Source organism: Salvelinus alpinus, chromosome 14, assembly GCF_045679555.1.
Source record: "Salvelinus alpinus chromosome 14, SLU_Salpinus.1, whole genome shotgun sequence".
NCBI classification, from domain to species: domain Eukaryota; kingdom Metazoa; phylum Chordata; class Actinopteri; order Salmoniformes; family Salmonidae; genus Salvelinus; species Salvelinus alpinus.
In genome coordinates, this window is record NC_092099.1 from 12126288 (window position 1) to 12154285 (window position 27998).

At 41.7% G+C, this 27998-nt stretch overlaps 1 protein-coding gene across 1 annotated transcript; it reads left to right on the forward strand.

The window, feature by feature from the left end:
- Positions 1–235: 235 nt before the first annotated feature.
- Positions 236–27759, forward strand: LOC139538425 (G protein-activated inward rectifier potassium channel 1-like). Its single transcript, XM_071340431.1, has 3 exons — positions 236–1845; positions 2546–2762; positions 24062–27759. Exons 1-3 carry the CDS (start codon positions 1006–1008, stop codon positions 24697–24699), a joined length of 1695 nt encoding a protein of 564 aa, XP_071196532.1. The 5' UTR covers positions 236–1005; the 3' UTR covers positions 24700–27759.
- The last annotated feature ends 239 nt before the right edge of the window (positions 27760–27998 follow it).

Below are 27998 nucleotides of genomic sequence, written 5' to 3' on the forward strand. Positions count from 1 at the left end.
TCCTTGATTATCCCTTACATAATTGTCTATCTCACCATCAATGTACCACTAAAGAATATTCAGAACTGGTTAAAAAAAATCAATGGCACTGTAGCCTGCTCTAAAACGCATTAATAAATGGTAGGCTGATTTGAATTAATTACATTATATCTTAGCAAATTGTGTTAAAGTAAATTAACTGCATACCTCTTCCCCCCCTCTTCTTCCAAACGGTATGTCTATGTAGTACCGGTAGGCAATAGTGAATGTATCATAGCATACGGAACGTGCAGTGCGCAGGAGCGGTGAAGGGGAAAATCGAGGGGAAAGAACGAAGCAGCCGCTGTCGGATTCTTATTGCATGCGTCCATAAGAACACCAGTAAAATTCCACCAGAAGAGGAAAAGGGGGACAGGAAAGACAGCTTGCAGGCATCATCGTTAAGAGGGAACCACATAAGTATGACCGGACAGTAATTGTTCCACGAATCCATTATTTCCCATCATATTCCACTGTCATAGATCTGAATGCAGATCCTATGTGCGCACGCAGGAGCACAAAGCGGAGGTTTGGGAACCAAATTGTGTCCAACACCAACACTGACATCGGATGTGCAGTATGTATGGAGCGGTTTCATCTTGACCACGGCTTATAATCACAGTAACCAACGATTCATTAATAATTACCTACAACATCTTAATTGCTTGATGGGGCGTGGAAACAATTTAAACTTTTAACCCAAGGTGTGGACTTCACAGATGAGGACAGTGTTGAGCCAACCTGCATTGATTGCTCTAGCCTGGGAGGGCGATGATCAGCAGCGACGCACCAAATAATAAACTGTTCAAAACCTGAACTGCGACGGACGCGTTTGGTTAGAAGATGATCCTGTGCGTAATTGTTTTTTAGCAGACTGCTTTTCGGATGAAGATCTGTTTGTAGTGATTGAAGTGACATTATTCCTCTCTATTTACATGGATTTGAAGTGCAGTAGTAGTAACAGTATGTGGCGAGAGGGGACAGTGCATGATTAGTTCGTTACAGAACGTACTTTCCACGCCTTATTTCCAATTCCGAGATATTGCCCACAACATTAGGCCAATTACTGCAACTACAACGAAGTCCTGTACAGAAATAGACTTTATATTGAACCCTTCAGATTATTTCTCTCGCGGCTGTCATCGTAGTATGTCTGCACTTCGAAAGAAATTTGGGGACGATTATCAGGTAGTGACCACCTCATCCAGCGGGTCTGGATTCAACCAGCCGGCACCAGAGAAGAAGAAGAAGAGGCAACGCTTTGTGGACAAGAAGGGGCGATGTAACGTCCAGCATGGAAACCTGGGTGGTGAAACCAGTAGATATCTTTCCGATTTATTCACCACACTGGTCGATTTGAAATGGCGCTGGAATTTATTTATCTTCATCCTAACATACACGGTGGCATGGCTCTTCATGGCATTCATGTGGTGGATCATAGCCTACATCAGAGGAGACCTCCATCGAACCCACGATGACAAGTATACGCCATGCGTTGCCAATGTCTACAACTTTCCCTCCGCGTTTTTATTCTTCATAGAAACGGAAGCCACAATAGGATATGGCTATAGGTATATCACGGACAAATGTCCCGAGGGGATCATTCTCTTTCTTTTCCAGTCAATCCTGGGATCAATCGTTGATGCTTTTTTGATTGGCTGCATGTTCATTAAGATGTCCCAGCCCAAAAAAAGGGCAGAGACCTTGATGTTTAGTGAACATGCAGCTATTTCGATGCGAGATGGAAAACTAACTCTCATGTTCAGAGTCGGCAACCTGCGTAATAGCCATATGGTCTCCGCACAGATCCGCTGCAAATTGCTGAAAGTAAGTGGCACTTCTACGGCCCTATGCACAACAATATTTGTGTATCTAAACGACAGTACCCCATTTACTTCTGTCATGTGCGTGTAAGTTATTCGTTTTCTAATTGTTTAATTACGCCATAATTATACATAAAATACTTAGGGGATTATTATTAAGTTTATTATTCTCTGCTGATATGACATTTCAATACCAGTATTGCTCTTTTATCGCTTTAGAGACATTTCTACTGATATGAATGTAGGCCTAATTAAACATAGATTAATGGATTTCTAGAGCCTACTTTTATGAATAGTCGTTTTTTCACTTTCTTTGCAAATAGGCCTGCCAATGTGAATTAACACATAAAGCAATTGATTCCAGGGAAGTTTAGTGACAATGCTATTCATATAGAAATACACATTTTACCATTATACAGGCCCCCTGAAGTAGACGAGAGTCACTGGGTCATTATTAACATCTTAAGATGTGCCTTTGATGTGGCATGATGTGTCTGATTAGCTATAGCCAGAGCTATATATATGGCTCTGGCTATAGACATTGATTTACTAACTCTGTATATTTACTGATGATTGGTTTCTTTAATTGTTCACAAAATGTGGATAGCTTTCAGTATGGCTCACTGGGTTGCAGTAGTTAAACTGTTTGTCCCCCCCCGCCTCTCTCTCTCCCTCTCTCCCTCTCTCTCTGTATACTTCCATAGTCTCGTCAGACGCCCGAAGGGGAGTTTCTTCCACTGGATCAGTTGGAATTGGACGTGGGCTTCAGTACCGGGGCGGATCAGCTCTTCCTGGTCTCACCACTCACAATCTGCCATGTGATTGACACTAAAAGTCCATTCTACGAACTCTCCCAGAGATCCATGCAAACAGAGCAGTTTGAAATTGTGGTCATATTGGAAGGAATAGTGGAAACTACTGGTAAGTTATCACAAATACCTTGTTTTTCTTTCTTGCATATTATTAAAAACAATAGGCCGATATATCTATGCCCTGAGATAAACTAGTGGAGAATGTTTGGCTCTGGCTAAGGTATATGACATCAAAATAAATGCACCAGTATGAGTGTTATAATGATGTGAATCAGTATAACGTGAAGTTGCAGGTGTATACTGTAAGTTGACCCAGATGGGCCTCTCCATTGACCCCTGGATGTTAGTGGATGTCATTGATTGCATGCTATTGATGTTCTGTTGCACAACTGGATAGGTTTATAAATCATATATGTTCTGATTGATTTTATGTTAGCAGTGGAAATGGCAAAAAAACAAATTGCAGTTGGATATGCTCAATCTCTTTTGAATTTGGTTGGCCTGTGTTTAATGCAGTAAGTACATCAACATGGCATGTTTAGTTTATCTAAAGAGCCAGTCCCTTGATAGATTTGTATAAATCATTTTCAATTTATTTTATGAGATCTCCTAAAATAGTTGCTGTCTAGGGAACAGTTTTGCTGTTTTACAATACAACTTCATACTCTTCTGGGGTTATACTTTGCTTTCCCAATTGCTTTTTGAAATTGAAACTTCAATTCAATAAAAACAGTAATGACACTTGAGAAACATTTTGGTTGCTGTGATCATATTTCAAATTCAACTGTTTCATTTGAGACAGTTAATACAGGGCTGCAGGGAGTCCTTTAAGATTGTGGAATGACATACCAGTCCTGCCTGATGCCATACAGACCACTGCAGAAAACAGTTATGTTGATCATGAAAAAGTTGGTCCTGTACTGTACCTATGTGGCAGTGGCATATGGTTCACGTCATGTCATTATATATCCACAAAAAAAGTTGTATCTCAAATCTGAAATCTTTTCGGTCCTCAGAGTTCTTAAAAATCCCTGTTTTCAATGTAGATTTGTGTTGATGAAAAATATAGTGTAGATGAAAAATCAGTAGCAACTGACATGCAACTTACTGACACAACTCATATAGTATATAAACATTTAATTGGACTATTTTATTTATGAGGGGTTACATATTGATGTGATATAGAAAAAAAAGGTGCAGAGAAATGACTGTATGATATAATGGTGCTGCCTTGTAGAATATATCCTTACAACTAGTTATGTCATCATCTTTTCCCAAAGTTTTGATTAATTGGTCAGTCGTCCACACAGAAAATTCTAGAATGCGGATAAGAATTTCAAAACATACACTTTGGAGGTAAAGGTTCACATGTATCATATGCATTGGGCACAACAACAAAATTAGACAGCAAACACATTTTGTAATTGTAATTTAACATATTTTAGATATTTTCTCAATGTCAAGATTAATTCTAGATACAGTAGTAGTGTAATCTCGACCGTGTCAATGCGAACATATGTGGTCGGGTTAGGTTAAAAAGCAAGACGAGAGATGTCAATGTGAAAACAATATGTGGTTAAAAATGTATGTACAGTGGAAGTCTAATCCTCAGACACTTTCATTTCGGTCCAATGTAACTCTGTTTCCATGGCAACCTCTCTTTGAGCGTTCCGGATTTCAGCACTGCACCTGAACTTAGATTTTATGCCTATGGTATGGGGAAAACTGTAATGCAATGCAATTTTCAGTAATACACCAGTGAACATGTGGTAACCGTACACAAAACAAAAGAGGTCTACTGACAAAATAATCTGATATTAAGATAACTACTTTCCTGAGATCAAACTAGGAGGTGGACTCGTGAGAGCTACCGTGAGGTGTTACAGGGCTTAATGGGTGCCAGAACAAGTGAATCAAGTCTGAGCCAGATAGAATGTTTATAAAATATTAATTCAGAGACTTGGCATTTACTGGTGTTAGCTAACATCAGCATTTTTTGTTGTTGACATGTTCATAGAAAATCAGCTCTCTTCATATTCACACAATGAGCTTATCAAATGACATCATCATCACAACCGCTCATGATATCATAAACTCAAAGTCAGCTCCACATGGCTTCCCGTCTGTTATGTTATCAGAGATTTGAACATAGTCACTGCATGCATGAAAGTATTATATGAGAGTATTAAAATATAGTCATATAAAGAACTAGATAAAGAAAAAAGAAATACACTTTTCATATTATTTAAATACCTTTGTTATGATGGCATGTTCAGTAGAACATTTTTTTTTTTTTAAACATACATTTCTACATATCCTTCATTAGGGAGTACTGATTCAAGTGTTATAACATTGTCATTTAAATATTTGAAATTGACATAACAGTTAGGATTGTTTAATCCAAATTGTTAAGGTTTAGTTAACTGTTCCTTCTATAAATGTAAAAAAAAAAAAACATTCCTGCGAACACTATACTGAATCACTGAGTTGCAATAACATTTTCTTTGTGATATGCAGAAGTCAAATTGCTCAGACTGCAATTGCTTTACCACTCGTCTGTTCAAATGGTATGCCAATTATACACAGTACATCTAACATGCAATTTTGTACTTTAGTTCCATTCTCTATCTTTGATCAGCTCAGTTACATGACAAACAGGCTGGGATTTTAATTTCATGGCAGGCTGACTTTGAATGTGTGATTGACTAGAGGAAGAATGCTGTCACCAACACGTTTCTCCCTGAAAAGTTGTGTCGTTCTTTATTAACAAGACGCTTCACAGTTCAGCAAAAAAATACTTTTTTGGAGCACTTAATTTAAGTTTCGTGTTCACTCATCAATTATGTTTAGAAACACAGTGGCTGGCACATCAGCAGAAAATGAACTCTGTGAGAAGACTGCGATGTGACTAGCATGCAAATGCTAATGATTGATGGGCTATTGGGAACATGCTGTGGCATTTACATGACGCTAACAAGGCGTTTACAAATATTTTCCGAACAACTCCAGCCGAAAGCCACAGTGGAACATTTTGTTAGACTATTTGAAAAGAGCAATCCCCATATTGCCTTGGTCAAAAGTAGTGCACTACATAGGGAATAGGGTGCAATTTGGGACAAAGTCCATAACTAGTTAGCTGTGCATTGACGTGGCTTGTTGTCTTGGCTTCCTCTCTGCCCCCTCCATGACAGCCTGAGCCTTTTTCACGATTCACTGGTATTGGAGAAAAATAGAATCTCCCTTGTTATTGTTTTTCTGCTATTTGTTCATGCTAAGACGTGTGGGTGGCATGAGACTGTTGTGGACTTGAATTGATTTAAAGTGCATTTGATGTTTATTCATATGTATCTGCGAGCATATAAATACAGTATGTTTGTCTGTGGAAATTCTAGTATTGGATAAAGAAAGTGTTTTTAGAGTTACACGTAGTCTCAGTTTGGCTTATCCTGTACCAAATATTTTGCCAGTTGAATCACTTCACTAGTATAATGCATTGGATATGGAAACCTTGGGAATTATGTTATTATCATGTTTCAATGTACATCATGATTTATGAGCCTCTTGAATTATATTATATGTGTAATGCATAACTAAGACAGAGTGGGCATATTGCATGACGTCTTACGTCATGTCGCTTCCCCGATCTATCCAGACTGACTTGCTGCAGTCTGGTAGAAGCGATGACCAGTTCTATGAGGGCCCAGGGAGACCTCATCCCAAAACACGGTGACCACGCCATTTAAGGTGGAAGAGCTAACATACCCAGGAAAAATTGGGAGATGCCATATGCTTTCCCTCATCATCTTCGAGCCCCTCGATGACAAGTGATTTTCCAAACGGCAGTTACAAACCTGCTTACGACCAGTCCTGGCAGCTATCGTCATGCAGGGCTTATACCCCACCGAACAAAGCAATTTTCTATCCTCACCCGGATGCATAGAATCAAAAGGAAAGAGCCAGGCCTGCGACTCTTGAAAAACAGTGCCAACCCCTTATGCATGCTCTCTCTTTTACAGTTGGCGTGTCTTTTCGTGGAGAAGTGGTGTGAATCTGTTTTTCCATGGTCCTATGCTCCTTGCAGGACCTTGCTCTACTAGCCACTGTCCGCGCCCTCAGCCTGCCCAGTTTTTTTTCAGGTTAATGTGCCTATGGCTTTTCACCTGTCACCTTCCCTAGAAGGGCGTCTCCGTCGTTGTCCAGTATGCGCGGTGGGCGTCTACCTGGAATGTAGGAGAGCTCGGGCAAGAGTGTCATGCTCTTCGCTCATTGGGCAACCACCTTCAGAAGATATCCGACGATATCCTGCCGGATCATGGGGACTATTATATTGATTTATAATGGCGAGGGTGACAACCTTCTCCCACATAGGAGTTTACCTCTTGGGCATTGTTTTGGGGACATGTCTTATTAAACTAAGATTGTATGCGCTTTGTATTGGGCTTCCCCTCACTTTGTAATTAGTTTTTTTTCCCGAGTGGTTGTCTCTGCACCTTTTGTGGTGCATACTCCCTTAGTTTCGGGACTTCTGTGGGTTGCAAATTTTGAGAATACTCTGGTTTCGGAGGGCATGTTTTGCGTCATGGGAGTTGGCCATATCTACACATTTGAGATATCGAAATTAGTAATTGAAAGAGAACTTATGGTTACTTGCGTAACCCCGCTTCTCTGATATTATGAGTGAGATGTCTCACACGTTCCCCTGCTCACAAGAGCGTGAGGAAAATAAGCATGCTTGAGAATAACCAGAGGGCCGGAGAGTGGCTCCTTTTAAGGGAGGTGAGGGTCTCACCTCATTCGCCACTCTACCAGTCTGTCCCCAACAGAAGCTTTTGATAGGTCCTTCCGAGAGTTGGCGATCCTTAGCGAATCCGCCACATGTGAGATATCGCACTCATAATATCAGAGAACCGGGGCTATGCAAGTTTAGCGAGGGCATGGCCTAAAAGCAAACAAAGTTGTGTGTCTCTTTTTTTACATTTTCATTGTTGTATTAATAGTATCCACATACTGCATTATGAATAAACTTTTCCGTTATAATCTTGAAAGTAAACCAAGCAAAGAGGAGTTTGTCGTGCACAAAGAGTAGCAGCAGAATAATGAATTCAGAGAAATGGATACATCTCGTGTAGCAGATTTGCTGAGAAGTCAGAGGCATGCGTTGGTCTGAGGTAAATAGCGTCAGAATGGAGCTTGTGATTACACATCACTGTGAAAGGATAGACGGGCCCCTGGAGTAAGTGACCATAATTCATTCCGACTGATCACACTCAGAGCATGTCCGTGATGATCCCCGCTCTCCATTCCGCTCCGCACTCAAGCACTCTGCGGTTCAAGGGTTAATGTGGGTTCAGCCGGGGGAAGTCGGCCTTCTGAGCAGGTGAGAGCAGGAGTCTCCGATTAAATCTAATGTGCCCAGGGTCAGAGCACGGCAGAGTCACGGCCCTCCCCACGGGTGCGCAGATAAGACGCTTATTTAATAGCTTTCTGTTCTCCAGTGGGTTACAGTGTTTTTTATTAATTTGTTTCATTTAACTAGTTTTTTTTAATAACCCCTCTCACGCATTTCATTGCATTAAGAAGCCGCGTTGAAGCTTCATGTTTTTCCAACGCAAATGTTAATTGTGATCAGCGACCAAATTTAGTGCGAGAATCTTTTTGGAATGTCATTTTTTTCTCAGTTTATAGTATAGTACTGTACGTCTCATGCTGGAATTGTTTTTTCTAACGCAGTTGAGGTACTGTACCTTCTGTAATAGACTAAATGTATATTGTGTTGAATTGCACATGACCAGTTTGCATTAAGAGATATCCACTTAGTGACAGCCTACTTTTGTTTATATTTGTCCCACTGTGAGAGAAAGTGTCGATTCAGACAACACACTGGAGAGCTTTACTGTTCCTGAAGATATAGTAATTGCACCAGGAATGGACTCCACGTAATGGGCATTGGGTTGAACCAGCTATGACATGGAGGATTCTTTATCCCCTTTCCCAAGGGGAAACAAGGTTACATTGTGTCTTTGGGGATTTCTCCGGTCTCTGTTGGACTGTAATAAATCCAGGGAGGGAGGAAGGGGTGTGGCGTGGCAGACATGGGCTGAACACATTTGGTGACGCTACTAGATCCAAGGTAACAATCAGGCCATGATGTGGAGATCCGTCACTCTACTTAAGAGTTGGAAATGATTGTCTCTTTCTCTCCAAGGACTTGCATGTGTTTTGGAATTAACATGCACGTCTAATAATAATGTATTGTGTATAGTAATATTGCCAATGATACTGTTTAGTGCCTACCCCCCAAGAAAAAAAGGTTCCAAAAGGGATATTTGGCTGTCCCCGTAGGGTAACCCTTTTTGGTTCCAGGTAGAATCCTCTCTGGAAAGGGAACCCAAAAAATTGTTATTTAAAGGGTTACCCTATGGGACAGCCCAATAACCATTTTAGAATCTAGATAGTACCTTTTATTTCTAAGAGTGTATAAAGGGTCAGTTAAATTGTTGATCATGGTATCATGTTGCCAAAGATCTTGGTTATATGAAAGACTCACAAATAATGGGTAGGCTAGAGCTTCGTCAAAACTGATTAAAGATGGTGGCCCCTCAATAACCATATGTTATCGTTAAGTGATAAAGGTTGTGCTCTGCTTTAAAATATATATATATATCATTTTTGTATCATACGCTGGATAGGTGTAGTGAAATGCATTGTTTTACAGGGTCAGCCATAGTAGTACGGCACCCCTGGAGTAAATTATGTTTAAGTGCCTTGCTCAAGAGCACCTCGGCAGATTTCCGCCTTGTCAGCTTGGGTATTCGAACCAGCGACCTTTCTGTTACTGGCCCAATGCTCTAATTGCTAGCCTAGCTCTCAGTGTTTTGGTCACTGTGCAGTATTGATTGTTAGTGTCTGAGTGTCCCTGAAGTGCACGTTAATCGATCTAGGTCTAAACAGACACAGCCACATTGACATTTTGTCTTTTGGATGCGCTTCTAGTGAGACAATCCTTAGGGAGATGCGTGCTTTCTATTTCAGTCCCATTGACATGCTGTGGGGTATTGGACCTCACTCAAACCATAGTGAGAAAACACAAGCTTAACTGAACATGCGATATCCCTTTTTAAATGGCCACACTCCGAGTGTGATTTGTCTGCCCACCATTAGTTGGTGTTTGGCTTCAAGGCTATCGATCGTTTGCCCCTCCTCCTCCCCCTCCATCACCACCAACACCCTCTTTCCTTCATAATGTCTGTTTTTTTCCCCTGCTGCTTGTTAATGGTCTTGCTGTTGTGTAGAGCCGTATGTTCCTGTGCCTGGTCTGTCACCTCACCCTGTGTAGAGGCTTGGCAGGCAATGACACTCTCCTCTCTCTCACACACACAGCCTCTGCTCCTCTCCTCTCTGCTCTACTCTGTCTACCTCCACACTGATGTTATTGCCCGAGTATTCTGTCTCCCTCAACACCCATCCCCCATAGCAGTACATTTCTACACCATTTTTTCTCCACCAGTATATTTCCTTCTCTGTGTTTTTTTTTGCACACATTTTGCCTACCGCATGTCGTATAATGTGGAATAAACTCGGGATGCAATAAGCTCGGGATGCAACCGTAACAAATTGATTGAATACTTAGTATTACAGCTGAGAGATTTTGTATTCATCTACGACGAATCAAAGAGGAAAAAGCAGGCCTCTAAAAGAATACTGGGCTTCTTCTCAGTGTACCGTTTGATGGTGGTCACCATAGCAACAGATTATCTGTCTTAGAGAGGACTTGTGCCCATAACAGATGTATCTGTATCAAAATGAGCTAAACATTTCTCATATCCTCTAATAGACACAATTTGTTGTGTCCTTTCAGGCGTTTCATGGAAAAACGTGTATATTCAGTTGTTAGGAACCCAAAGTACTGTACTCAGCACAGTATTATTGCTGTACTGTATGTCCTGTGAATTCAAATGTTCCTTCTCCATTAAAGAGGACATCTCTTGGATGCTTATTCCCTCTCTCTTTTGTCAGTTGTCCTCCATGCTGCTCGAGCTCAGTGCGTCTCTTTAATATTTGATACCACTGGGCCAAAAAGCAGTCAAGCAGGGATGTATTCTTCTGCTTTTCAGCAACAACCTTCCACATGATGCATTGTTATTTAGCTGTTGCTGCTCACCGTTTGGTAAATAATTAAACCATTCATATGTTAATGTGATTTATCACAGAAAATAATCTTAACGGTGCAAGCATTAGGGGGTCGACTCATGATTCACTGTCCAGAGCGCAGATTCACAGTCTTGCTTCCGCCACTGTTTTCTTCACAGATAATGCCTCAGTTGCTTCTAAAGCCTGTATACTGTGTTGATAGCCATATTCTGGTGAGTGAGGTTGCATGGATGAGTGTTTGTTGTATGCGTAAAGGACGGTATGCTGCTTTTAGCGAGTACCATTTCCTCCTGATTCGGCTAAACACCGAGGCGCGAACCCAGGACCTCTGCCTTGCTGGAACACCTGACCGCCCTCCTGCGTCTTACCAGTTGGCGCCACGAGAAAAGCTAGCCATTTGCTGACACAAGTGGGGAAACTTCAGGCTGAGGAGTAAGTTTCACACACCCCCATGTGCTACACTTGCGTGCTTGCATGTGTGTGTGAGTGTTTGTGAGAGGATGTCTTACATCTGCAGATCCTTGTCTGTGAGAGAATTGAGAGGTCGGGGAGGACTCTTTACGCCCACCTTTCTCCCAGTGACTTGGACTGTGGGAGTCGGAAGTGCAGAGAAAGGTTAATCTGAATAACGGGCAATCAATCATTTGCATAAATATGTAAATGCGTTGCTCAATGTGCATTGCTCTATTTTCCAAAGAGTGCAGGTGGTTGTGAGTGTTTTGTAAAATAAACTGTTTTCTGAAGTCAAATGATGTGTATGGATTTGTTGATATGTAAGATCTGGATTGAATAAATCAGGTGTCTATCTAAAGCCAGGATGCAGGACTCTGGTCCTTGAGGTGTGGAGACAGTGGAGTTGTGCCTGATCTCCAGTATACGACTGAGCCATGCAGCAAACAGATATAATCCTCTGCTCCTGTGGCTTCTATATCCTGGATAAGCTTATGTTAGAGACTCTCTGCTCCATGAATGCCAGTAAGTTTAGTGAGCCACCATTGTTGTTTCTGTCGCAGTGCTTTGCTTTATCTTGGCCAGGTCGCAGTTGTAAATGAGAACTTGTTCTCGTCTAGCTCACCTGGTTAAATCAAGGTGAAATAAAATAAATAAAACAAAAAGCAGAAACTATTGGCAAGCTTCCCCCTAGTTTATGTTCCATTCTCACCACCCAAAGAATCAATTTTATCTCCCTGTCACCTTAGTGACTTGGCTGCGTCTTGACTTTGTTATTTGAACCACAAAAGCTAGCTCAGTGTTATCCTGCAGTACTAGCTAGCTTCATTCACTCACAAAGTACTAGATTTGATAGACTCCCAAACTTCAACCTCAGAGAGATCAATGTCCTTTGCCCTTAATACTCTCTCAATGGCAACACGTTATTGCATGAGAAATATAGTGTATATTCAATTTGAAGAGCAAAATCCCTTTGGTATATTGTAGATTTACCAGTTGTAAAAAGAAGGGAAATTGAGTCTTTTGTTTGCAGCTCAGTTTTCTTTACTAATAATTTGATATTTGAAAATAGTATTTGTGTTTTGCAGGGCTTTCACGCTTCAAATCCCGTCTATGATTAAAGCAGTCCCTGTCTGTCTGATTTCACCATCTAATTCAAGTTAAATATTCCGCAACATCCAATTTATGGCGCAACATCCAATTTATACAGAGAAGGCATGATATAAAATAATGTTACCAATCCCCTGAGATGTCTCTAAAACAAACTGACACCACTATAAGTGTTGTTTCTTTCTCTAAGACTTGTTTGGATCTGGTATCACCGGAAGTTGGTGGCACCTTAATTGGGGAAGACAAGCTCAAGGGAAAGGCTGGAGCGGAATTGGTGGAATGGTATCAAATACATCAAACACAAGTTTCTATTTGTTTGGTTCCATTCTATTCGCTCCGTTCCAGCCATTATTATGAGCCGTCCTCTCCTCAGCAGCCTCCTCTGTCTGGGATAGACCGTGCTCATCACGCAGTACACACTACAGGGTATACATTAGAACATCAAAGAGAGGTCTGTACACAAAGCACAGTCTGTGTCCAGGAGGATGAAAGAGCCAGACAGACGGTAATAAAGGTACCTTTCACTGTGCTTATTAAATATGGTATTTGTAATATGACCTCACGTTAATGATTAGGTACGACATAGGATTCGATCAAAACAAATACACTTGGAGGAGCAGTGATGTGTTGGAAAAGGTCAGGGGCATACAGGCATTCAAACCAGTTTACTGTGGTCAGGAACTAGGGGTATAATGTATCATCCAGTATTGAGTGATAAAACAAGTGGGGTTATGGATGGTTGTTTCGATTGGGATGGTCAAAGACAAGAAATGTCCTTTTGTGTTTACTGTAAGTCCGCCACATTTGCCTCGAGTTGCACTCAAAGGTGACAATCCAAATAGACTTCATATGGTGTGTTTATGCTCACGTACCATTGGTTGATTTGGTTTCCATAGGAACACACCATTCCAGGCAGGTATGGCGATTACGCGATGTTTTATGCCTGTTGGTACACTACGTGACCAAAAGTATGTGGACACCTACTCGTCGAACATCTCATTCCAAAATCATGGGTATTATTATGGGGTTGGTCCCCCCTTTCCTGCCTTAACAGCCTCCACTCTTCTGGGAAGGATTTCCACTAGGGACTCGCTTCCATCCAGCCACAAGAGCAACAGTGAGGTCGGGCACTGATGTTGGGTGATTAGGCCTGGCTCGCAGTCGGCGGTCCAATTCATCCCAAAGTTGTTAGATGGGGTTGAAGTCAGGGCTCTGTGCAGGCCAGTCAAGTTCTTCCACACTGATCTCGACAAACCATTTCTGTATGGACCTCGCTTTGTGCCCAAACTGTTGCCACAAAGTTGGAAGCATAGGATCACCTAGAATGTCATTATATGCTGTAGCGTTAAGATTTCCCTTCACTGAAACTAAGGGGCCTAGCCCAAAACCATGAAAAACAGCCCAAGACCGTTATTCCACCTCCACCGAACTTTACAGTTGGCATTATGCCTTCGTGCAGGTAGCGTTCTCCTGGCATCCGCCAAACCCAGATTCGTCCGTTGGACTGCCAGATAAGTGTGATTCATCACTCCAGAGAACGCGTTTCCACTGCTCCAGAGTCCAATGGCGGCGAGCTTTACATCACTCCAGCCAATGCATGGCATTGAACATGGTGATCTTAGTCTTGTGTGCGGCTGCTCGGCCTTGGAAACCCATTTCATGAAGCTCCCGACGAACAGTTATTGTGCTGACGTGCTTCCAGAGGCAGTTTGGAACTCGATAGTGAGTGTTTCAGCACTCGGCGGTCCCGTTCTGTGAGCTTGTGTGGCCTACCACTTCGCTGCTGAGCCGTTGTTGCTCCTAGACGTTTCCACTTCATAATAACACCACTTACAGTTGACTGAGGCAGCTCTAGCAGGGCAGAAATTTGAGGAACTGACTTGTTGGAAAGGTGGCGTCCTATGACCGTGCCACATTGAAAGTCACTGAGCTCTTCAGTAAGGCCATTCTACTGCCAATGTCTGTCTATGGAGATTGCATGGCTGTGTGCTCGATTTTATACACCTATCAGCAACTAATTTGAAGGGGTGTCCACATACTTTTGTATACAGTGCATTAGGAAAATATTCAGACCCCTTTACTTTTCCACTTTTTGTTACATTATAGCCTTATTCTAAAATTGATTAAATAGTTTTTTCTTCTTCTCATAAATCCACACACAATAAGCCATAATGACAAATGTATATAAAAGAAAAATATGAAATATCACATTTACATAAGTATTCAGACCTTTACTCAGTACTTTGTTGAAGCACCTTTGGCAGGGATTACAGCCTCGAGTCTTCTTGTGTATAACGCTACAAGCTTGGCACACCTGTATTTGAGGATTTTCTCCCATTTTTCTCTGCAGATCCTCTGAAACTCTGTCATGTTGGATGAGGAGCGTCGCTGCACAGCTACTTTTAGTTATTTTCAGAGATGTTCGATCAGGTTCAAGTCTGGCTCTGTCTGGGCCACTCAAGGACATTGAGACTTGTCCCGAAGCCACTCCTGCGTTGTCTTGGCTGTGTGCTTAGGGTCTTTGTCCTGTTGGAAGGTGAACCTTTGAAAATAAAAGAGAGCCGCACACTCTAGGAGCTCAGATGCAAAAATATTTAATTTACCAACGTTTCGACAGGCAAGCTGTCTTCATCAGGGTACAATCACAGACACTGCGGGATGACTCGTTTATATATAGTGTCAAGACACACAGGTGTCTGTAATCATGGCCAAGAGTGGCCTAATATCATTGGTTAATTTCTCATATTAAAATGGCATAGAAAGAGCAACATACAATAAATACAAATGGATAGCATACGATCATAGACTCACTAAAGACCACACAAGCCTACAAACAACCACAATGGCAAAGTCACAACAATCACAACAATCACAAGAATGGCTTCAGATCAAACTATTTCATGTTTCTAAATGATTTCTTTATTCAGACGAAGGGTACTGCTATGGGATCCCCTATGGCTCCTAACTATGCTAATTTGTATGTGGGTTACATGGAGAAAATGTCTATTTTCAATCCTCTCAAAAATGTTTTCTTGCCTAACATCATTATTTGGAAACGGTATATTGATGATATTTTTGTTCTATGGAGGGGTGATGCAAAACAGCTCCAGGCGTTCCATGATTTTCTTAACTCCTGTTCTGAACATTTGAGATTTACTATGCAATCTGATACACGTCAAATCAGTTTTCTTGATCTTCTGATCTTGTGTGAAGATAATGTTCTATACACTGATCTTTACAGGAAACCTACTGATCGTAACAGTTTGTTGAGGGCTGACAGTTGTCACCCACTTCCCTTGAAAAATAGTTTGCCCTACAGCCAATTCTGTCGAATCAAAACAATTTGCAAAAAACAATCAGATTTCGACAGAAATATGGCTGAGACGCAAAGAAAGTTCAAGGAGAGGGGGTACAAAAATGATCAGATTAATAATGCCATTGAAAAAATTCAAAACAAAACGAGACATGACCTTTTTCAAGGGCAGTCTCACAAAAAGACGCATTCTTGCATTCTAACTACCCGCTATTCAAAGCGCTCTGAACAAATTAAGGGAATCGTTCACAAACATTGGCATATTCTAAAATCCGATGATAGTCTCGGTAATGTGTTTTCGGACCTTCCCTTGGTCGTATTTTCGCGGGGCAGAAATCTCAGAGACCAATTGGTACACTCTGATTTAACCCCCCAAGATATTCCTGAACAACCTCTATTTGCGCCCCTACTGGATGGAAATTACAAGTGCAATGGCACTTATAAATGCAGATCCTTCAAACATCCACAAACAGGGAAATCGATCCCAATCAAAGGTGTTATTACGTGCTCCACTAAGGCAGTTATTTATCTTATAACTTGTCCTTGTGGTAAAAATTATGTGGGTAAAACAAAGCGTGAATTAAAAGTACGTATCTCAGAGCATCGTAGCACCATTAGGTGCAAAAACTTGACCTACCCAGTTGCGGCCCACTTTTTGGAGGCAGGCCACTCGATTTCATCTTTGCGTTATATTGGCATCGAACATGTCACCCTCCCTAGGAAAGGGGGTGACCTTGATAATTTATTGTTAAGACGAGAGGCTGCTTGGATATTTAATTTAAAGACCCTTGCTCCCTTCGGTCTTAACGTGGACTTTGATCTGAAGCCATTCTTGTGATTGTTGTGACTTTGCCATTGTGGTTGTTTGTAGGCTTGTGTGGTCTTTAGTGAGTCTATGATCGTATGCTATCCATTTGTATTTATTGTATGTTGCTCTTTCTATGCCATTTTAATATGAGAAATTAACCAATGATATTAGGCCACTCTTGGCCATGATTACAGACACCTGTGTGTCTTGACACTATATATAAACGAGTCATCCCGCAGTGTCTGTGATTGTACCCTGATGAAGACAGCTTGCCTGTCGAAACGTTGGTAAATTAAATATTTTTGCATCTGAGCTCCTAGAGTGTGCGGCTCTCTTTTATTTTCAAGTTTTCTACTCCGCTAGCCAGCACCTCGCCTAAATAGGTGTGCGTTTCTTTTTCTTCTGGAAGGTGAACCTTTACCTCACTATGTCCTGAGATCCTGAGCGCTCTGGAGGAGGTTTTCATCAAGGGTCTCTCTGTACTTTGCTCCGTTCATCTTTCCCTCATTCCTGACTAGTTTTCCAGTCCCTGCCGCTAAAAACATCCCCACAACATGATGCTGCCACCACGATGCTTCACTGTAGGGATGGTTTCAGGAATTCAGGCCAAAGACTTCAATCTTGGTTTCATCAGACCAGAGAATCTTGTTTCTCATGGTCTGAGAGTTCTTTTGGTGCCTTTTGGGAAACTCCAAGTGGGCTGTCATGTGCCTTTTACTGTGGAGTGGCTTCCGTCTGGCCACTCTAACATAAAAGCCTGATTGTTGGGAGTGCTGCAGAGATGGTCGTCCTTCTTGAAGGTTCACCCATCTCCACAGAGGAACTCTGGAGCGTGGCCAGCTCTAGGAAGAGTCTTGGTGGTTCCAAACTTCTTCCATTTAAGAATGATGGAGGCCACTGTGTTCTTGGGGACCTTCAATTCTGCAGACATTTTTTGGTAGCCTACCCAGATCTGTGCATCGACACAATCCTGTTTCTTAGCTTTATGGACAATTTCTTCAACCTCATGGCTTGGTTTTTGCCCTGACATGCACTGTCAACTGTGGGACCTTATATAGACTTGTGTGTGCCTTTCCAAATCATGTCCAATCAATTGAATGTACCACAGGTGGACTCCAATCAAGTTGTAGAAACATCTCAAGGACGATCAATGGAAACAGTATGCACCTGAGCTCAATTTCGTGTCTCATAGCAAAGGGTCTGAATACTTATGTAAATAAGATATTTCGGTTTTTAATTTATAATGAATTTGCAAACATTTCTAAAAACCTGTTTTCGCTTTGTCTTTGTGGGGTATTGCGTGTAGATTGATGAGGAAAAACATGTATTTAATAAATGTTCGAATAAGGCTGTAATGTAAAAGGGAAAAGGGGAAAGGGTCTGAATACTTTCCGAATGCACTGTACAGTATATAGTGCAGCTTATTATACTCATCTAAAATGCACAGCAACGCTGTTTGTCTGTGTTTAGTTGTAGTCATATCACCTCCAAGTTTCCAAATGGTTATGATAGCAATTTGTCTGTAATTGTGGCTTGTCCCTATGGGTGAAAAGGAAAGCACAGAGCAGCCTCTTCAGTGAGACTGTTGATGGCCATTAGTGTATGGATGCAGGAATGTACCCACTTACAAGTCACCACTTTACCTTTCTGCCATGCTGTCGATGGTGCTATTACAAAATTGCTGGGCTTTCCTCCAATACGAGGCCGCTCAATAGGATGCAGATCAGAAAATAGAGAGTTACCCAACAGGGAATCAGAAGTTGATTATCTGATTTCAGATGAACTGTGCGATTATCCTTATGTGTGCCAATTTCTATAGATCACTGAATATGATTATGTTGCAGAGTTAATGGAGGAAAGTTATATTTTTTGTAAATTTGTGGTAGAATCTTCCTCCATTAATTCTATTTGTGTTCATTTGTGCTAGAATTAATGGAGGAAATGTCTGTTTCTTTGCTTTAATAATCTCCTGTCATGCTCCGGGCCAGTTCTGTTGAACTTTGTCACAATATTTGAATATCCTCTACTGATTATTTTCCATTGAGTGGTGTGTGATATTGACTTTTAATATGTTCTGTGTGTCTCTGGCAGTCTTTGGGATGTGACTCTTAGCCCACTGCTCACTAAAATAGCAGAGAGGCTCAGTTGGTAGAGCATGGCGCTTCCTACACCAGGGATGTGGAGTCGATTCCTGCTACCACCCATACGAAAATGTATGTACTCACTGCTGTATTTCGCTTTGGTTAACGGCGTCTGCTAAATGCCATATAATATAGTTTTTATATTGGGGAAAAGTACCATATCTAGATCATATCAAATCAAATCACATTTCATTCGTCACATGCGCCGAATACAACAGGTGTAGACCTTACTGTGAAATGCTTACTTACAAGCCCTTAACCAACAATGCAGTTTTAAGAAAATACCAACAAAAAAAAGGTAAGAGATAAGAATAACAAATAATTAAAAAGCAGCAGTAAATAGCAAGAGCGGGGCTATATACAGGGGATACCAGTACAGAGTCAATGTGCGGGGGCACCAGTGTCGAGGTAATTGAGGTAATATGTACGTATAGGCAGAGTTATGTGTGACTATGCATAGATAATAACAGAGAGTAGCAACAGAGTAAAAAAAAGGGGGGGGGGGGGGCAATGCAAATAGTTGCATTGCCGGGTTGCCATTTGATTAGATGTTCAGGAGTCTTATGGCTTGGGAGTAGAAGCTGTTTAGAAAGTTCTTGGACCTAGACATGGCGCTCCAGTACCACTTGCCGTGCGGTAGCAGAGAGAACAGTCTATGACTAGGGTGGCTGGAGTCTTTGACAATTTTTAGGGCCTTCTTCTTACACCGCCTGGTATAGAGGTCCTGGATGGCAGGAAGCTTGGCCCCAGTGATGTACTGGGCCGTATGCACTACCCTCTGTAGTGCCTTGCGGTTGGAGGCCAAGCAGTTACCATACCAGGCAGTGATGCAACACGTCAGGATGCTCTCAATGGTGCAGATGTAAAACCTTTTGAGGATCTGAGGACCCATGCCAAATCGTCTCCTGAGGGTGAATAGGTCTTGTCGTGCCCTCTTCACGACTCTCTTGGTGTGGTTGTACCATGTTAGTTTGTTGGTGATGTGGACGCCAAGGAACTTGAAACTCTCAACCTGCTCCACCACAGGTGATGAGAATGGGCGCGTGCTCAGTCCTTCTTTTCCTGTAGTAATCTCCTTTGTCTGATCACGTTGAGGGAGAGGTTGTTGTCCTTGCACCATACGGTCAGGTCTCTGACCTCCTCTCTATAGGCTGTCTCGTTGTTGTTGGTGATCAGGCCTACCACAGTTGTGTCATCAGCAAACTTAATGATGGTGTTGGAGTCGTTCCTGGCCGTGCAGTCATGAGTGAACAGGGAGTAGAGGAGGGGACTGAGGACGGACCCCTGAGCGGCCCCCGTGTTGAGGATCAGCGTGGCGGATGTGTTGTTTCCTACCCTTACCACCTGGGGGCGGCCCGTCAGGAAGTCCACGATCCAGTTGCAGAGGGAGGTGTTTAGTCCCAGGGTCCTTAGTTTATTGATGAGATTTGAGGGCACTATGGTGTTGAACGCTGAGTTGTAGTCAATGAATAGCATTCTCACATAAGTGTTCCTTTTGTCCAGGTGTGAAGGGCAGTGTGGAGTGCAATATAGATTGCATCATCTTTGGATCTGTTGGTGCGGTATGCAAATTGGAGTGGGTTTAGGGTTTCTGGGATAATGGTGTTGATGTGAGCCATGACCAGCCTTTCAAAGCATTTCATGGCTACAGACGTGAGTGCTACGGGTCGGTAGTCATTTAGGCAGGTTGCCTTAGTGTTCTTGGGCACAGGAACTATGGTGGTCTGCTTGAAACATGTTGGTATTAAAGACTCAGACAGGGAGAGGTTGAAAATGTCAGTGAAGACACTTGCCAGTTGGTCAGCGCATGCTCGGAGTACACGTCCTTGGTAATCCGTCTGGCCCTGCGGCCTTGTGAACGTTGACCTGTTTAAAGGTCTTACTCACATCGGCTGCGGAGAGCGTGATCACACAGTCATCCGGAACAGCTGATGCTCTCATGCATGTTTCAGTGTTATTTGCCTCGAAGCGAGCATAGAATTTATTTAGCTTGTCTGGTAGGCTCGTGTCACTGGGCAGCTCTTGGCTGTGCCTCCCTTTGTAGTCTGTAATGGTTTGCAAGCCCTGCCACATCCGATGAGTGTCGGAGCGGGTGTAGTACCATTCCAGCTTAGTCCTGTATTGATGCTTTGCCTTTTTGATGGTTCGTCCGAGGGCATAGCGGAATTTCTTATGAGCTTCCGGGCTAGAGTCCCGCTCCTTGAAAGCGGCAGCTCTAGCCTTTAGCCCAGTGCGGATGTTGCCTGTAATCCATGGCTTCTGGTTTGGGTATGTACGTACAGTCACTGTGGGGACGATGTCCTCGATGCACTTATTGATAAAGCCAGTAAAGCCATGTGGTGTACTCCTCAATGCCATCGGAGGAATCCCGGAACATACTCCAGTCTGTGATAGCAAAACAGTCCTGTAGTTTAGCATCTGCTTCATCTGACCACTTTTTTATAGACCGAGTCAATGGTGCTTCCTGCTTTAAGTTTTGCTTGTAAGCAGGAATCAGGAGGATAGAATTATGGTCAGATTTGCCAAATGGAGGGCGAGGGAGAGCTTTGTACGCGTCTTTGTGTGTGGAGTGAAGGTGGTGTAGAATTTTTTGCCCTCTGGTTTAACATGCTGATAGAAATTAGGTAAAACTTATTTAAGTTTCCCTGCATTAAAGTCCCCGGCCACTAGGAGCGCCGCCTCTGGATGAGCGTTTTCCTGTTTGCTTATGGCGGTATATACAGCTCATTTAGTGCAGTTTTAGTGCCAGCATCGGTCTGTGGTGGTATGTATACAGCTACGACAACAGGCACGCTGTTATTGGTGGTAAAATGAAACAAGAATTACTGAGGGTTTAAGCAAAATACCAGTGTAGAAGAAGTGTGCTTTTGCATGTGTACACCAATACTAGACCTTTGAGCTTACAGTATATGCCTGTTGGTCAACATGTCGTGTGACTATGCTTTGGAAGATTATTGCAGTGTGACAAGTACATGATACAAATGACTACAAGATTCCCTGCACTTAGCCTCAATTGGCTTCTCAACCTCAAGTCCCTATTATTACTGTGGACCCCAGTCATTGAAGCATATTTCCATATGCCGAGAGCACTCAGAAGCTCAGAGCGATAGGGCAGACATAATGCCCAGAAACCCTGATCGTACTCAATGTTAATAACTCTGGCTGTGACTTGACTGTGACTGTTAAAAACTGTTATCAGTGCATTATTGCATGGACCTTGGAAACTGTGGCAGAAACAAAGATGATCACAGCTTCAATTAAGATCAGCAATACCTAGTGTACCATGATCTTTCGTCTCTTTGAATGCTTATGCTTCTGATTCATTTATTGCTGCCAGGGCATTATTACGCTAGCAACTAGTATATGTGGTATTTATATCAGGGCAACCACTCAGCTTTTAATGGACTTCAACAGACCTTCAAGAACACGAGTGCCTCCAGCTTTGTAACAGCTTGGATACTTAGTTAAAAGGAATAGGAAGATGTGGCTCAGTTCAATGTTCTGGACTGGCAGATGATAAGCTGTGCATCTCATCTCTGTTAGAATTTATTTCTATTGATTGATGAATTGTGGGACGGCAGTGCAAAATACTGCTTTCAGCAGCCATGTTTTCCTAGACATTCCAAAGAACAAAAGGTTTGCATGGAGCTCCGCGCAGGGTGAATTGATACAATGCAAGTATTCAGATCATGTAATAGTAATTACGATAGCATCTGCCGAATAACAGTGACGAGAGGGTTATCACTGAAGATGAACCTGTAACTTTATGTAAAACAAATTAATGTTGTTGCTCATTAATTCAATCCTCATCATTTGACTAATTGTATTAATTTGTTTATGGGGATACGGGTGGAGTGTTTGTTAAGCATTCATTTAATTCAACGTCTCCAGTAACAAAAAAAAGTGTGTATCTTGTTTAATCTATGGAAACAAACCTTATGAACTTTGAACTTTCCTTCACAGACCTTGACGGGCAATATGGCTGATCACACTGACCTTACTAAAAGAGTATCCCACAAAGCTCTCTTATTTTAACTCTATCTTATCTTTGTTATCGTATCTTCTTTTCTTAAAAGCAACTTTTGAAGGAAAAAATAAATAATGCATGAAATCTGCTTTGGTCAGGCAAAAATTCTTCAGGCAGCACTATGATGACCTAATTAACCACTTGTCATAGGCACATTAACATTTTGAGACCAAACATGTTATATAACAGGCTTTGAATTGGAAGTCCCATACATGGTGATGAATATTTGTTTCTCAAAAATATATGCGTTGTCAGGAAAGCCCATTGGACCCATTGCACCCTTATCTTTGCTAAGCCTCCTGTGGTCCGTCACTTAAGTAATTTGATTATCTTAATCTGCTCTTTTGTAGTTCCTAACCAAGGTTACGATGTGGACTAAATTGCCAAGTAGCTAAAGACCCCGGGTGGCTTAGATAAAAGACATCTACTTATTTAGGAAATTGTTTTTAAAGTGTCTTAACATGATGCAGTGCCTCTGAAATAGCAATTGTTTCCCTGTCAATGCAATACAAAATGAAAACAGTATTTTAGGAATAAAGATGTCGAGGCATTTGTTTATGTTGTACTCCGCCAAAGAATCTCACTCGTGTGCACTGTACTGTATGCATTTTATATTAGATAAATGCTTGTAGTTTCTTATTTTCATGCTCCCGGTATTGTTGCTCATACATTGATGAGAACAAGGAGCTGGATTGCTACCTGTTGCAGAATGTGCATAAAAGTGGCACCTTTAGTAGTTGACTATTTTGAGCACTGACATAGTGAATGTTTTACCAATAACAGAGGTAAAACATTGTGTGCTTTTTCATTTTGTTACAGTTGCTTGGGAGAGAAAATGGTTGAGTTATTTTCTCATCAGACAAATCTATACAGGATAAGATCTCTGAAAGCAAACAGTGTTTACATTGTAGTGCTTTTCATCTTAAAAGTAATTGCTGTATGGACTCCTTCACTCACTCAGCTATCCTCTGCGTCTTTCTCAAATTACTGAGGAACTTGCTCATTAGTGTTGTATGGAATCTGAAAATCAATTAAGTGTTTTTTGAGGCAACTTTCTGTGTTCTATGTACTTATTCATCATGCCAGTTTGTGAGTGATATTGTTTGTTGAATGAAAATAATCTTTGAGGAACACTTCACTCTTGTGACTGAGCTGAGGGCACTGCGTCAGCCATGTAATTGAACCAGGGTTGCTCTTTGATTCTGAAGTGTTTGTTTATATATTTGACTAGCATAGCATTAATCTCCATAGCATTAGCCTTGTCTGCCTTGTCCACAGATAATTGTGTATAATTCCCTGCATAGAGTCAAAGTCGTCAAGTAAATTTCCTGAACTAAAGACATGGAGACAATCAAGCCAATCATACATGATCTTTATTTGTTTTCGTTGTTTTGTCTGTGTTCGACAGGGATGACTTGCCAAGCGAGGACTTCTTACACTGAGGACGAGGTTCTATGGGGACATCGTTTCTTCCCAGTCATCTCTCTGGAGGAGGGGTTCTTCAAGGTGGACTACTCCCAGTTCCACGCCACGTTTGAGGTCAACACTCCCCCGTACAGCGTGAAGGAGCAGGAGGAAAACCTGCTCATATCCTCTCCTCTCATGGCCCCATCCCTGTGCAACAGCGGCGAGGGGGGGAGGAACAGCTCCATGGACTGCCTGGAGACCCTGGAGGACAAGGAGAGCACCACCACCAAGCTGCCGTCCAAGCTGCAGAAGATGCAAGGGGGCGGCTGTGGCCGGGACGGGCTGCCCATGCCTAGGAAGCTGCTGAGGATGAGCTCCACCACATCGGAGATGATCTACCCCGGGAGCATGGGGGAGCTGCCCATGAAGCTGCAGCGCATCAGCTCCGTCCCCGGCGTCTCCGATGAGAAACAGGTGAACAAGATGGCCTCCAAGATCAGCTCCGATCACATCAGCCAATCCGTGGCAGACTTGCCCCCCAAGCTGCTAAGGATGCAGGGGGGAGGGGGAGTAGGGGGCCGAATGGACGGACACCTGCCCCCGAAACTCAGAAAGATGAATTCCGACCGCTTCACGTAGAATGGGCGACCAGTTTTAACTTATTACACCCCAACCCTTTATTATTTATAATTTATTAAAGGACATGATTCTTATATTCAAGAAAATGTAGTATATAAATACGTACAGATAAAGTATACCTTGATAGAATACCGCAGATTTGTTCCTGGATATAAGTATACATGCTATGATGAAAGACAATGTATGATAAGCACAATCTGGCACGTACGATACACTCAGTGCATGTTAAACATAGTTTCTTTCATTTCTGGCATGACATTTATAGATATATTATTTTACAGAGATGATTTGAGCAGGGATGTTACTTCCAATGGATCTGAACAGTTGCACAAAGCCATATGGTTTACAAAATGGAAAACCTACACAACATGGGACTAATTTGCGGTGAAGAAGGGTACATACATTCGATTTGAGTTGGCTGCTTTTGTTGTTTAATGTAAAATTGTGTGGCAATGTTCTGTTAAATGCATGCTACTTTTATTGACTTAGCTATACAAAGGTAATAGACACAGATGTTTAGCCTTAACTATATTACCTTGTTTCCATTTCCACGATTGTTCACAGCTGTATTTTTGGCATTTTCATGTATAGGATGATATTTTACCATGTGCAATTTTAAGAACTTCTTAGTTCAGCAAGCATACTGTATGTTGCTGGATGATGCAATCTATATTTGAAAATGCATGATCCATATCATATGTTATATTGGAACTGGGCACAAACTTATTAAGCAACCTGAACTCACTTTTCAAGGTAACACTTATGTTGAAAGGGCCAGCACTATCAATCAAATTCAATCAAATGTATTTATAAAGCCCTTCTTACATCAGCTGATGTCACAAAGTGCTGTACAGAAACTACAGCCTTATAAGCACAACACAGAACACTGTTTATGACACTCATTATGGCAGTAAGCATTTATGGCTTTTCGACATACATGTCCTGAACAGTACTGTAAATTACTCTTTTACATGGAAGGAAAACAACTAAATCCATGGTCACGCATGCCTTATTGAACAGTACTGTAGTTTGGAAGTTCAAATTATTATTCATTCTACATTTAATTTAACGATACATGTGCACCAAAATTTCAACTTAAGTGTTACTGCAGAAATATAGATTTAGAGGTGGACGTACAGCATATTTAGGAAAAAGTCACCACCTTTGTCTTAAGAGTCCATATGCTCCCTGTTTAACTAAAGCAATAATGTTATAATGACTATAATCTTTATATAGCCACAGGGTCTGCAGCAGCCCAATAACCATTATATTTACTGACTCCATGGAATCTGGTTCAACTAAAAGCACCAATGATATTGTATGATCCTCAAACTCTTCAGGAATAAAGATCTAAGATCAATTCTTGACATGTTGACTTAATGGGACACGGGTAGCTAGCTTTTTGTGGACACTATCAAAGAAATAAAAAGGCTTGTTATGGATATTACATATGGTGCATTCGGAAAGTATTCAGAACCCGTAACTTTTTCCACATTTTGTTACGTTACAGCCTTAATCTAAAATTGATTAAATACATTTGTTCCCCTCGTCTAGACACAATACCCCATAATGACAAAGTGAAAACAGATAAAACATTTTGGGGGTAAATTTAGAAACAGAAATACTTTATTTACATAAGTATTCAGACCCTTTGCTATGAGTCTCGAAATTGAGCTCAGGTGCATCCTGTTTCCATCGATCATCCTTGAGATGTTTCTACAACTCGATTGGAGTCCACCTGTGGTAAATTCAATTGATTGGAGATGATTTGGAAAGGCACACACCTGTCTATATAAGGTCCCACAGTTGACAGTGCATGTCAGAGCAAAAGCCAAGCCATTAGGTTGAAGGAATCTGTGCCTCGACACAGGAATGTCTGCAGGATTGAAGGTCCCCAAGAACACAGTGGCCTCCATCATTCTTAAATGGAAGAAGTTTGTAACCACTAAGACCCTTCCTAGAGCTGGCCGCCCGGCCAAACTGAGCAATCGGGGGAGAAGGGCCCTGGTCAGGGAGGTGACCAAGAAACCAATGGTCACTCTGACAGAGCTCCAAACTTCCTTTGTGGAGATGGGAGAACCTTCCAGAAGAACAACCATCTCTGCAGCACTCCACCAATCAGGCCTTTATGGTAGAGTGGCCAGACAGAAGCCACTCCTCAGTAAAAGGCACATGACAGCCCGCTTGGAGTTTTCCAAAAGGCACCAAAAGGACTTTCAGACCATGAGAAACAAGATTCTCAGGTCTGATGAAACAAAGATTGAACTCCAATTTAATCAATACTGGAATAAGGCTGTAATGTATCAACAATTTGAAAAAGTCAAGGGGTCTGAATACTTTTCGGATGCACTGTAATAATATCTAAAGGTATGTATTGAATGTATGGATAAGCACGACTGGCTTTATTTTATAAAGTTACCTAAAATGGTTTATTATATACAGTAAGTCAATGCAGTATCATATCAAGCTTGCCATTGGATTTAAGTCTGTTCTCTATCCAGAGATAAGCTTTAGTTCAGAATCTTAAATAAGCCTATATGACATGGATCATAGTATCAGAGCTCCTGGTGCCATTATCCTCAGTGCTCCTGAAGTATAGACTAAATCCTCATAATGCACCTTAAATCACTTACCTCAGCTGAGCCAATTTCCCTTTATCACCAAGGAAATCTTTGCACCAGGTGCCATTTGCCTTTATCATCTGCCCTCAGAACGCCAGTGTCGCTGAGATCTCTATCCATTAAAGGTTTCATAACTGCACCCAGAAAAACTGCACCCATACTATATTCCTTGACTTACTGTATGTGAACTTTAAAGACGTACATCTTTGTCATATGTTCTCTTTTCCTACTGTAGGAGAGGGAGGTAATAGCAGAAACTCTGACTTATAATTCTGCTCAGATGTGTTGGTGGAATTAGAATTAGCAGAGCAATATGAATTGAATGGCTCTGCTGATGTGTCTCCATGTTTCATTGACATTGCCTGTATCTGTTGGTACTAAATGTAAAGAGGGTACTACAATAAAATGCAAAATGCTTGTTGATATCTGAAGAGTTAAACATGTGAAGGCGTTATGGAAATGCTTTCTCATACTATATCCTGTAAAGTGAGGCTGCCTATTGCAAGGACATTGCCGTTATTAGCAGCTGATTATCCAAATAAAATAAATGTAGAACTGGCTGGTAATGCACTTAAAATGACTAAATTCTCCAGTTGCATCCATCAGCGGTTCCATAGAATCCAAACGGAACTAAAATAAACACCCTTTCTCCATCTATTTGTTTGCTAAATAACATAA